A 13594-nucleotide genomic window follows, 5' to 3' on the forward strand; every position below is an offset into this window, starting at 1 on the left:
TTGCTGTGCGGCATGTGGGATCTTCCCGGACCAGGGCTCTATCCCGTGTCTCCTGCATTGGCAGGCAGGTTGGTTCATAATCACTGACCCACCAGGGAAGCCCTGTCTAAGGACTTTTAATGGTTTTACCTGTGGCTTGTAAGAGAAAAAGCATTACTTTTATAGAGGGGGAATAAGTTTCTTCTATAAGATTAAAAAAAATCTATCTTGAAGTTATAATTTTTAAAAAACTGTCACCATCTTTTGAAATAAAACTGGTTATTATTTAAAATTATATAAATCTGAGAATATTTTCTAGCATTTCATTTTTTAAATTTATTTATTATTATTATTTTTTGCGGTACGCGGGCCTCTCACTGTTGTGGCCTCTCCCATTGAGGAGCAAGGCTTCGGATGCGCAGGCTCAGCGGCCATGGCTCATGGGCCTAGCCGCTCCGCGACATGTGGGATCTTCCCGGACCGGGGCACGAACCCGTGTCCCCTGCATCGGCAGGCGGACTCTCAAACCCTGCGCCACCAGGGAAGCCCCTAGCATTTCATTTTTAATCGTTAATACCTTCAAAATACAAAGATATTGATTCAAAAAGCTGATTACTAGTGTATGATGTAAAGTCAAAACTGAAGAAACCTTGAAAGATTTGAGTTCTGTAATTGTTCTCAAACTGAATCTGAGGGCATTCAGGTCTTTTCAAAGTCCAGACTGAAAAATTCTCTTTTCCCACCCCTCTCTCTGTCCCATGCTTCTATATTAATTATGAATTTTTTAGACCTATAATGTCTCTGTTATCATATATCTGCTTTTCTCATTGAACTGTATTTGTGAATCCGTTTATTTGTATAAATTCTGTCATCCATGAAAGACCAGTGTCTGCAGTCATGGAGAAAAACTATCACAGCTCTGAATTCCTTCCATGCTGCAGCAATTTTCACATCTTCATGAGCTTCCCTTCTTCTACCTGATTCTTAATTTTTTTTTCTTTATGCTGTATTACAGAGTAATTTACCTAATCCTGCAACCTCAGGCATCATTTATTTACAGCTGAATCCCAAATGTCCATCTCCAGGCCTGACTTTGAAATGCTGGTGTCTTCAGGGTTCTAGTGATATTTCTTTCTGTACATTGACTTCCACGCTCACTGTTTTGGGTGTCGTTTACACAGTTACCCCCAAAGTCCGTATCTTTCACTCTGTCTCTGGGCTCCAGATCTGTTCTTCTGACTCTCCAGCTTGACCTTCCTTGTGGTTTTTGGACATATTCAAGAATTTTGAAATGCTGAAACGTATTCTCAGATTTACCTAAAATTAATTTTCTTTTTAAAAATAAGGTCATATTCTTAATATTCTTTTGATGTTTACCAACCATAATGATTATTTCTAGCCTTTACATGTTATAAAAGGGGTAACTGGGAAGTGGTTAGAGAGGTTTTCTTTTTATAAGCATAAGGAGGAAGTCAAATTAATATTGTAGTGTATTAATAAAACTTTATAGCCTTCAAAGCACTTTGATACTTATTATTCATTAGCTAAACTTGGAGTGATGAAAGAGGAGAAGAAAGGGAGCTCATAGACATAGGCCTAGTCTCTTAAGGGGTGGAGATTATAGAAATGATGAAATTTGAGAGCTGATGCTAATAGTATGTTGATAACGCCTGATACCTGTAAGTTTGGTACATGATTAATTTTTGACACACCAAAGAGTTAAAACTATGCTGTTCTCTTTTAATACCCCAGTTCTGTTCCCAATTCCATATTGGCTTAATCTTGCCTCAAGTACCATTTTTGGAGCCTTCATCATTAGAAATGAATTCTGCCCCACTTGTATTGCAAACTTTGTGCTGAGTACTGGAGATTGTCCATTCTCAAGAAGCTTCCATTCTGTGGGGGGTGGGAGGGCATTAAAATATGAATGCTTACAATACCACGAACTAAGAGCTCTGATAAGACATGATGTTTAAAATCTATAACAAGTGGTTCATATGGCACCAAACAATCAAGAATGTCTCCCACCGTAAAACCTGATTTGTGTGTCCGGAGATGTGCAGCCTGGAAATCCTGGCTAGGTTGGAGATGGCAGGTAGAATGCTGGGGAGCACATGGGCGGGGCCTGCAGCTAGGGCTGGGGAGGGAAAGACCTCCGGGAAACCTTCCCAATGGGTTGGGCACTTCAGTGAGTTTTTTAAGGGATGGGTCGGATCTAAGCAAAGACTTTGTGGGGAAAAGGATACATGAAAATAGAGGGGGTTGGAATTATGTGGAGAAAGGAGAAAACTTAGTGTTTTCATTATTTTGTTGTTCATTCTCACAGGACATATCACTGTCATTGACCTGAAATATTTTTTTTTTTCCCCCTCTTCACATATACCCCATCAATCCGCACTTATAACAGCTCTCTTACTGTTCTCAGAACCATAATTTGTCAGTTCTAAGCTTCATTTACCTCTTTTCTGATAGACCCTGCTCTTCCTGGCCTACCTTTAACTGCAAAGAGAGGTCATAAATGACTTTGAAAGAGATATATAAATATATAAATCTATGAGTATATAATGTGCATAGATTTTGTGGTTAGGAAAGGTTTGTTTTACTGGCCACTTTCTAACTTAATTTTAAATGGAAAGAGTTCAAATCAAGTTGTTGCATCAGGTGAAAAAATATTAAGGTATCCACATTAAAAAAGGAAAATATGAAAGGAAATTAAAGATAAAATCAAGACTAGAAATTAGTAAAATGGATAAAAGTGGCAAACATTTTCCAGATTAAATTGCATATCATGAAAAATTTAAAGGAAATACATAATCATTTAAATGAGTTTGCATTATAATTTTTCTCTTCATGCATCTATTTAGATTCTCTAGCTTATAAAGGGTGATTCTTTGGCTGGTGGTCCTGGTTGCTCAAGACCTGAGTTGAGTCAGCTGTTACTGAGTGGGCAGCTATAGTTGATGGCCTTAGCTGGTCTTGGTTTTTTTTTTTTTTTTTTTTTTAAGGAAATATGGAATACTAGCTTTTGTTATATTCTTTTCTGATGACATTATTCTTGTCCTTTGCTTCCAGGCATTTAGAGAAGAAATTGCACCAATCAACTTAAAAGTTAAAACAGTGAATGATTTATCCAGTCAGTTGTCTCCACTTGACCTGCACCCATCTCTAAAGATGTCTCGCCAGTTGGATGACCTTAATATGCGATGGAAACTTTTGCAGGTGTCAGCTGATTCCTCTTCATAATGCAGGCTTACACTTTGGACTTTAAGCCCTACCTCTCTGTTCTACCACCTGTGATCCTTTTCTCTTTCTTTATGGGTTGCATTCGATAATGGATTTCTAGCCTGTGATGACATCAATTGTCTTTCAGTATCTTGAACCCAAAGGCCTCATTTATTTATGAATATAGATTTTAATGTAATTTTATGATGTTCTCTTCATATGATATTTTTAGAAAATTGCAAAAGGTCAAATAAATCACAGAAATTGAAACCTATAGTAGGTCACAGAAACATTTTTTCCATAATGGCTCATAAAGGAGTCATTTTTCTTACTTTAATCATGTATTTTTTATTTTTTCTTTTGAAAAGTTAAGAAAGTCCCCATCCTTCTTCTTCCTCTGCCTGCTATTTAGGTATCTTGCTCATTTTTTCCAGCTAGCATACTTTACTGTAGGGGTGTTTACCTTTAGCCCTTAGATCTTAGTTGCTCTAATGCAGTTGTTCTAATGACTAGGCCTAACTTGTGCATCTCAGATTTAAAAAAGCCAAACCAAGAAGAGTCCTCCTGAGTGTTACTAAGTATCAGCATTTGCAAGTCACCACATGTGCCAGTCAGTAGTTTTTGGCTCAGTCTTTGTGGAGCTTTGTCACATTTAGTGACCAGTTTCTAGGAGTCATAATAATTATTTTTTCCCCCTGAAAAGTAGTGGGATAGTTTAAGTGGAAGATTGAAAAAATAATTCTTACTATTCTTTCTCTATATTTTGTACCTAAAATGGTGTGATATATAACAAGATAAATATGTAATTTTGAGGTAGCACATAAAATCATTTTATTTTAAAGGTATAATATTTTATAGCCTGATAGGTCCTGAATTAATTCAAATGTTGAACCTCCCAATGGTTTATATATTTTCTTCATGAAATTGAAGAGGTAATAAATGAGTGTATAGTATTAGACAGTCTTTTCTGTCTTTGAAAAGAGTATTAAGAATCTGGGATTAGTAAAGCAGGATCTGTTAAACTCATACATGCTTTTCTAGTGAGTAGAACAGAAAAGCATTTGATTTGTACTCCTTATTTCTTCTGCTCCCTTTCTCTAATTCATTATCTTCATGTACGTATTCCTGTGGTCCATCTTGATTCCCTTCCCACTCTGCTTCTGTTATTACTATCTGCAAAGATTGGAAGTCAGGGAATACGTTATGTGTGAAAAAGGATGTGTATTCCTTCATCCTGATCTCTGAGCTTGGTAACCACTCGAGCTCAGATGTTAGCTGCTGATTGAACAAGAGGAGCACAATTTATGCTGGCAGACAACAGTGTTAAATTTCAAGAGCAGCATCTTGTGTTCTCCTCTGGAATGTAAAAGTGTGGTGTTTGAATGCTTTTTGGCCATAACAAACAAAGTACCTGCTAATGTAATTTAAATAGCTAACCAGGAGAAACTAGAGGTGCCCAGTGAGCCAGACACACGTTCCATTTAAAGGCAGCTGAAAATAAGATTGGCAATCTAAGCGAAACACCTGACTAGCATTACCAGACAAAGACCAGGAAAAGGAAACGGAAATGTCAGTAAGGCTGTGTGCAATTGTTATTGATTTGCAATTAGTTTCTCAGGGTACCAACTCTGCCTTTTCAAAATATAGAGAGCTAAGAATGTGGTTAAAAAATATATAGAGTATATTATTCAGCTGGTATCTACTTGAATACTTCCAAATCAAGATGATGGACATGAATTTGGAGGAAAATAAGACATTCCATATTCATATGTCCTTTCACTTTCCATCTCTATCTATCTATTTATCTATCTATCTATTTATCTATCTGTCTATCTATCTTCATCATCATCATCATTATCATGTATCTATTCATCTGTCTGGTTTTTCCCATGGAATATTTTAGACTTCTTTTTCATTTGCTCCCCTTAACCCTTTTTTACCACCTTCCTTACAAAAGAGAGATGAGTAGCCACTGACCCCATGACCACATCCTGACTTTAGATACTTTAGAATGTTACTGCTTTTGAGTTAAGTGTAGAATAACTTAACTTGCCTTGACTAATAACAATCTATGCCTTGACTAAGGCATAGATTCTGGCAACAGATGGGCTGGGTATGAATACTAGCATTGCCACATACTAACTTTATGTCCTTGGACACCTCTTTCTATCTCAATATCTTCATCTATAAAACAATGATAATAATGAGTAATACCAATATGATTTTTGTGAGGGTTAAAAGAATTAATTCATTTAAACTACTTGGAAGGGTACCTGGCATTATTTACTGTTACTTGATGTCAGAAGGAGTCTATTTTCTTACCAATATTTTGATTCCAGATACAAAGGAGTCTGTACCAGCAATCATATCTTGGGCAGTAGCATCATTTATTATAATACTTAAATCAATTATATTATTAAGGTTATTGTTTTGAAATCAAATTATTTCTTGTTTGTGTATGTGCAGGTTTCTGTGGATGATCGCCTTAAACAGCTTCAGGAAGCCCATAGGGATTTTGGACCATCCTCCCAGCATTTTCTCTCTAGTAAGTACCAATAAATTTGACTGATCTCATTAACTGAATGAATGAGCATATTATTTCACTCTCACTCAAGAAGCTATATTCTTTGCTATAAATATATTTATCAGATGAATATATAAAAGAAGATATCCACATCAATGACAAGATTGCTTATTGGTTATTGTTTCTATAATCTGGTCATTGTAAGTCTTTGAAGTGAAGCAAAAATTAATTCGTCTTAGCTAGGGTTTTTCACTGGACCATCTGTTATAATAACTTATATAGTATCATATCATTGCTATGCCATATGCAAAGATTATGAACTTTTTCACAATAAAGAAATCATTTTTATATTTTAAAATTTTAAATTAATTTTCCTCCTTAAAAAGTGCATATTTGTTTAAAATGCACCTGGAGCTTTAAAAAGTAAAAAAAAAAAAAATTACTTCCCACAAATCTTTGAGAAGATTTTGGTTTATTAGGCTCACTGCAATCATACTTGGCTTTTCTTCTGGTTAAATATTGCAAATTTAGCCAAACCCACATACGTAGATTTTTAGGCAGTAGTCTCCAACTGAAATGTTTCATTTTATGGACTGTTCATGAGATCTTAAATAAGTAATTTGAGCTCCTACTTTGTTTATCACTCACTGCTAAGGAAACTAAAGAATGTAGAATTCAGAGTCACTCAGATTGAGATTAAAATATTTATTCTGCCTTTTACCAGGCCTGTGAACCCCTGAAAGTGAATTTCTTTATCTTAAAATTACTATAATAATACTTATTTCCTCTGATTTCCTCGAGGTTTAAATAAGAAAACAGATCAAGTTACACAAAGCACCTAACACAGTTCTTCGCACAAATGCTTTCACTAAATGTTAATTCCTTTCCTTTCCTTTTCTCTGGCAAACATATGTAAGCAAGCACTTGGTTTAATTCAATTTAAGTGAAGGTTGAAACTTAATGCAAAGCTTATTTTCCCAATTCTGGTACCTTTGTATCTATAGCCATAGAGAAAACTGAAGTAATAATATCGTGTCTTCTAACTAAATTGCCTACATTTATATTTTCTCTTAATCTTTGTCATGGTTGGTAATCTGCTTTACCTCAATTCAAGGTCAGGCTTTTCTTACTCTCACAATTTCAAGAATCCTAATCAGTCATTTCCTGACTTTTCTGTCCTGTGCCTCTCTAGTGCTCAAAGTAGCTCTCACTAGTGTTTCTTCCTCTGTCTCTCTGTCTCTGTCTCTGTCTCTCTCTCTCCCTCTCTCCCCTTCACCCTCCCTTACTCCACCCCCCGCTCACACACACACACACACACACCTGTTTCACACCCCTGAGCTCTTAGGTAGCCTATCTTTGAGTGATGTTTAGTCCTTCCTGGAATGTACTGTCTACCTGGGTGCCAGGATGCATTTCCATTTGGATACTATCAATGTTGATGAAATAAATGGGCTTGCAGAATACTCATTAGGTATGAATTAACTCCAGATTGCTCACACTTAATTTTATAGAATGTAAAGCTATATGCTAAGACCAAATTAAAGAGAAATTTAACAAATAATTGAGATTCTATAGTTCTAAGGCATATGTATTAGTATTGATGAAACTGAATCAAACTCTTGTTCATTAGGAAATGAAACTTTAAAAATTGTGAAACTCAAGCACATTGCCTTTCATTGCCTAGCACTGGCAGTCCAAGGAGGTCAAAGTTATTCAAATCAAAACAATTATTAAAATGAATGGAGAAGTGTAAACAAAATCCCAATTAATAAATTTAATAATTGTTATCCATTGCTGCTCAGAATCTTTGGTTTTATTATATTTCTTGGATATTAGCCATGGTTATAAAAGGAGGCTGTTTAGTTAGGCACAAAATAAAAACTGACCTATTAGCCTGGTGCCAGTGCTGAAACGAGGTTGGCTCTAATGAGAAATTTAATATACCTAGTTCCACATTTTGATCCGCCTTTTATACTTTCACGGACATAGTTGGAGAAGGGAACGCTCATACTTTATAAAGAGAGGAAGAATTGTTGAATAGAAATATTGCTGAACTAGTGGTCAGAAATCCTGAAATCACGTCTTGGCTCAGCCATTTATTTATTGGGCAAGTAATTACACCTCTAATATTTAGTTCCTCATAGTTGACTTCCTTATCAATAGATGTATTTGAAAATGCAAAGTTTAGAATGCTACACATTAGTAAGACGGTATTATGATACCATATTCAGGAAAGAAAAATTGGTGACAACTGGTTATATGAGAATCTAGTGATATTTGCAAAGTTTTATTTCAATTTGCTTGTTTATTAGTTCATTTACCAAAATTCCTTAATAGTTCTAGATACATTTGTACAATTCTTCTTAATAAGTCTTAAAATAATTGGTTTAATGTAGGAAAAGAATATTTCTATAAAAAAGGAGTAAATGGATTTGTAAAAAGTTAGTACCTCAATAAAACAAAACATAAAATCTCAGTCATAGTGATGTCTAGTGTAAAAGTAGGGAACTATATTTTCTGTGCATTTCAGGTGAAAATAAGTATTTGGAATTCTTCTATCTAGATAATTGCCTTGGTTCTTTACAACGCTTTGCCTATGTTTATTTTAATTTTCCCTTTTTAAAATTCATATAATTGAGTTTCTTTAAATGCCATTTGTCCTAAATAGTTATTCCTGTGACTATGAAGTGAAGTGAAGAGTGTTATTAATGATCTGGAAAATTCGGTCTTAAGAAATCTAGTTTACAATCTGGGTATACCAGGTAAAATTAATTTTGGTTTTAGCTTAATCAAAGTATATACAGAGTGCAATTTCCAGATAGCACTGAATTTTAATTTTTGGTTCTTGTAAACAATAAAACTTGATATTTAAAAATATTTGTATCAACAGATTCAATTAGAGTTGGCATTAGAAATTGAGACTGTATTGTTTCTTTCCTTGTTTCAAATGAATCTTTAAAGCCACTCTTTGTTTGGCCTAGCAGATTTCATAATTATAGGAATCCAGCAGTTCTCATTGAATTTGCTGCAAAACGTGTTCAGTTGTTTTGAATTAAGGCATAAGGCTTTTGGGTTAGCAGTGTTTCCAATAACCTCCCTTTGTTTCTTCAGCTTCAGTCCAGCTGCCATGGCAAAGATCCATTTCACAAAATAAAGTGCCCTATTACATCAAGTAAGTTGATTTTAATTCTCCTTTACAATACCAAGAAAATAAAGTTATGTTGATAACTTAAGAGGCTTTAAGTTATCAACAGTTGTTAAGTATCAAAGTTATGAAGTAACTTTAAAAAATAGATTTCAGTCCTATTATATTAAGGAAATTATATATCTATGTTTATAAAGATATAAAGAATATATATTTAATATTTGAAAGAAATTAGTTTAAAACTCAGAGTGATATTTGTAATTCATTAGATGAGGCTATAGGTATATTTAGCTGATATTTTTATAAAGCAGGTATTAAAATATTTGGGGAAAATGACAAAATTCCTAAATATTCTTGACATAATGATGTTTATCAAACTGTATTGATTCTAAGCCATTTTTGTGTCTCCCAGAAAATGCATTTAAAAAGTACTTGGACACTTCTCATTTTAATCCACCAAAAAGAAAATATTTTACCATTAAAAAGTTCAATATTTTCAAGTTCTTTTAGACTTATGGAAATTATCTACAACATTAGTTTTATTATCCAACATTTTTGTTGTCAACTTGACAGTTTCTTCTTTTTTACATAGTAAGTTTCTCCTTATTATGTAACATTTTATAAATTTTGTATAACTTACATAAGGTCTGCATAGGATTTGATCCTTGGCTTAGTCTGTGGGTTGTCATTGGCAGAATGATAAAATTCATCTTGTGAAATCCCTTGAGATGTAAATTATTGATTTACAATGTGATAAAGGTAATAAGAGTTGTAGTTGGATCTATTTTATGTATAAGTTGAACGGTGGCCTAGTTATGAGAAGAATGTTCGCTGTTACCAGGAGCCAGTGCTGTTTCAGATTAGTCCTGTGACCTTGCACGAGTCAAGTGAAGATCTCTGGGCCAAGTTTCCTATATATCCTTCCTAAAATGGCATGTGGTATCTCCAAAATCCATGCCAACACTAATAATCTGCTCTTCCAGTATCCCTCTTTGTGTGTGAAATCAAAATGTTTAGAAATAGTATTTTCCTATGAAGGTTTTATTGTGGTCTGAAATGTATCCTCAGATTAAAAAAATAATAATTTTGCCATAATACATAATAAATATAATAAGCAATATATGTTACATTGTTTTAAGAGAATTTAATACTTTTATCAGTGTATAATCTACCATGTACTGAGTTGTGATAAATTTAGGTATAAGGTAGCAAAGCAGTTGATTAGTATCAAACTCGCGCAGGCATGAAGGGAAAGAAGTCAGAGACTCAGCAAATTGACGTCTTTATTAAGAAAAGATGCGATCCTCTGATCCAAATTTAAAACATTTTAATTTATATTCTACATAATAATAATAGTTATAGTATTAGAGAGTTTCAATTTGCTAGGTGAATATTGACTTGAATATTACAGGTTTTAGTATAAATCTGATGTGCTGCAATAGGCAGAATCTGGCCATACAAAGATGTCCACATCCTGACCCTTGGATGTGGATAGATTAGGTTATATGAAGTTGCAGACTGGGATATGAGCCAGGGAATGCAGACAGCCTCTAGAAGCTGGAAAAAGCAAGGAAAAGGGATGTGCTCTTGGAACCTCCAGAAAGAAACACAGCCCTGCAAACCTTGTTTTTAGCTCAGGGAGACATTTATTTTGTGGTAATTTGTTACAGCAGCAATAGAAAACTGATATATGTATTATACAAAATCTAGAAGTCCATGCAAATTAATTAATTTACTGAATTGACCCAGACTTCTTTATCATCTGATTTTTAAAAAATGTAAATTGGATCCAAGAGGCATATTTTTGCTCTTACTAGGTAAAGAAAATACTAAATTCGGGAATTCCCTGGCGGTCCAGTGCTTAGGACTCCTTGCCATCACTGTGGAGGGCGCGGGTTTGATCCCTGGTTGGGGAACAAAAATCCCACAAGCTGTGTGGTTCGGCCAAAAAAAAAGAAAAACAAAATTTAAATCTGTTGCTTGACTATGTTTATGCAGTGGTTATCTATTTGATTTGGCACTTTAAAAAATCCATCTGTTGGGGCTTCCCTGGTGGCGCAGTGGTTGAGAGTCCGCCTGCCGATGCAGGGGACATGGGTTCATGGGTTCGTGCCCCGGTCCGGGAAGGTCCCACATGCCGTGGAGCGGCTAGGCCCATGAGCCATGGCCACTGAGCCTGCGCGTCCGGAGCCTGTGCTCCGCAACGGGAGAGGCCACAACAGTGAGAGCCCCGCATACCACAAAAAAAGAAAAAAAAATCCATCAGTCATTTCAACATTACTATTAAAAGGAATTTCTAATGTCCAGGTCGGTTATACATGACTGAGAATTACATTGTCTAAGTTAGAATTTCACTAATTCAGTGTTTTTATAATTTTGAGAGGATCTAGCAGAATTGTATCCTTGCTCAGTCTACAAGGTTCTTATGGGGCAGACAGGTAGAGTGAAAGCTGGGTTATCTGGCACCTTATTGGCTAGAGCACTATAATCAGCATTTCAAAATATATATAATACATTGATGACCAATATTTTTAATGTGACCTATAGGATTGTAGCATCCTGAAATATTTTCAACATCATTAGTGAAAGATTGGATTTTCTTAAATATTTTAAAATTTTAGTGTTAAATGCCTTAGGATTGTCAAATATTTAGAAATCTGCCCCTGTATATAGAGTGAATTCTCTTATTTTTAGAAAACTTGTTTTAACCAGATTCTTTCATTATTTGCTCTGTTGTGTAACCTAACAGTTTATTTCCTCATAAAGAAGGAACATCAGTCACTAGAGATAAGATTATACAGGCCAGTATTTCCAGATGAAAAATCATTATGAAAACAAAATTTAATTCCCAAATAAATTAATAAGCAAGTAAATGATTAATGAAAAGTCTTTTAGTATACACTTCCCTTTGCATGGCTGCACAAGTAAGTAGAAGAAAAATGTTAGAAACAAATTTCGCATGATTGTCATGCAACTAGAGTTTCCTGGAGCATATTAGGATGTATTAATTTGGCCAACAAAAAAATAATCTTCAGATAGAAATATTAGATATTTTCAATATTTAAGTATATAGTTTTATATACTCTAATGCCAGAATATAGCAAGAAATATGGCAGAGAATGGGAAGGACAAATCGTTTTTATTTTGTATTTTAATTTTATAGGATAGTTAAAACATACTTGGATGGCTCCCCAGTGTACTTCTTTCTCTCTAGGTAATTCATTATTAATATTTTGAGGTGTACTGCCATGGCTCCATGACTCATTTGTTTCTAGAAAATGATACAATATAGATCTGAACCATAAGAGTCTATGTAGTGTAAATCCCTCTATGTTAATATCTTAAGTTGAAACTCATATCTTTAAATGATATTTGCTGCATCTAAGGTAGACTTTCCGAAGCTGATCTAATTATTTTTCTTTTCTAGTATAGTCCAATGACAGCTCATTGTTCCATCAATTTAAGGAAATTTGAAATGGGTCTTGCTGCCTTCACAATGTACAAAAATCTACTGTAAAAGCACGATCTCTTTCTCTGTAAATTTTTGGTCATGTGTTGTGCTTTCTACAGGTTGTGCATTTCCTCAACTAAAACTTAACATCCAGGGAGTTTCAGGTGTAAAGGGAATGATGAATAAAAGCCTTGGGTTGAATTTTCTTTTCTTTTCTTTTCTTTTTTTAATTTCATTTATTTTTTGGCTGCGTGGGTCTTCATTGCTGTGTGCGTGCTTTCTCTAGTTGCGACGAGCGGGGGCTACTCTTTGTTGGGGTGCGTGGGTTTCTCATTGTGGTGGCTTCTCTTGTTGTGGAGCACGGGCTCTAGGCGCATGGGCTGCAGTAGTTGTGGCACATGGGCTCTAGAGCACAGGCTCAGTGGTTGTGGCACGCGGGCTCTAGAGCACAGGCTCAGTAGCTGTGGCTCACGGGCTTAGTTGCTCCGTGGCATGTGGGATCTTCCCAGACCACGGCTGGAACCTGTATCCCCTGCATTGGCAGGCGGATTCTTAACCACTGTGCCACCAGGGAAGTTGGGTTGAATTTTCTTAATATGTCATATTAGTCATAGAAATCTCATTGCTTCTCTTTTTGATCCAAAAATAATAATAATAAAAAAATAATAAATAGTCATAGTGGGTGGTAATAATGGTCATTGTAATAAATTATATGTTTTGAATATTCATTTGCCAGCCACTGTGCTAATCCTGTGCAGGGGTTTTCTCTTTTAATTCTCACAGTAGCCCAGTGAAGTATAGGTACTATCATTACCCCCATTTATAGGCAAGGCTTAGGTAATAAGAACACATACAGCTTGCTTGAGATTACACAGCCAGGAAATCTAAGAGCTGGCATTCAAACCCAGGGACTGACTCCAGTGCCTGAACCCTTGACCACCATGCACCTACTGCCTCCTGTTCTCTGTGTTAGAGGAGGTAGAGGACAGAAATTTTTAGTCCCATGAAAAATTAGGGTGGGATAAAGGATTATATTTAGGAAAGTGCAGTCAGGTGGAGAAAGTATGAGCAGACATCCTTTCTTCCACACTATAGACTGGTTACCATTTACTGTGTACCTGCTATGTGCCAACACTTAAGTGCAGAGCTGTCTAAGAGCAAGACCATGCTTTCTCCAGTGCTGCACACTGCCTTTTCTGTAGGATTCATGATAAGCCAATTACTGTAGGCCAAATATATGATTAAGGAAGGTTCACACTGTGGTCTGATGATG

The 13594-nt window shown here is 35.4% G+C and overlaps 1 protein-coding gene across 8 annotated transcripts in view; it reads left to right on the forward strand.

Annotated features, from left to right (window-relative positions):
• UTRN (utrophin) overlaps positions 1–13594 on the forward strand; it is a 525852-nt gene that overhangs the window by 423336 nt on the left and 88922 nt on the right. For all 8 annotated transcript variants that reach the window (XM_081250822.1, XM_081250827.1, XM_081250825.1 and 5 more), the window contains 3 exons: positions 3052–3198; positions 5668–5746; positions 8837–8897. In XM_081250822.1, coding sequence (XP_081106948.1) covers positions 3052–3198; positions 5668–5746; positions 8837–8897 — 287 coding nt within the window. The remainder of the gene's footprint in view (positions 1–3051; positions 3199–5667; positions 5747–8836; positions 8898–13594) is intronic.

Source organism: Mesoplodon bidens (assembly GCF_964165515.1).
Source record: "Mesoplodon bidens genome assembly, chromosome: 12".
Taxonomy (NCBI): Eukaryota; Metazoa; Chordata; class Mammalia; order Artiodactyla; family Ziphiidae; genus Mesoplodon; species Mesoplodon bidens.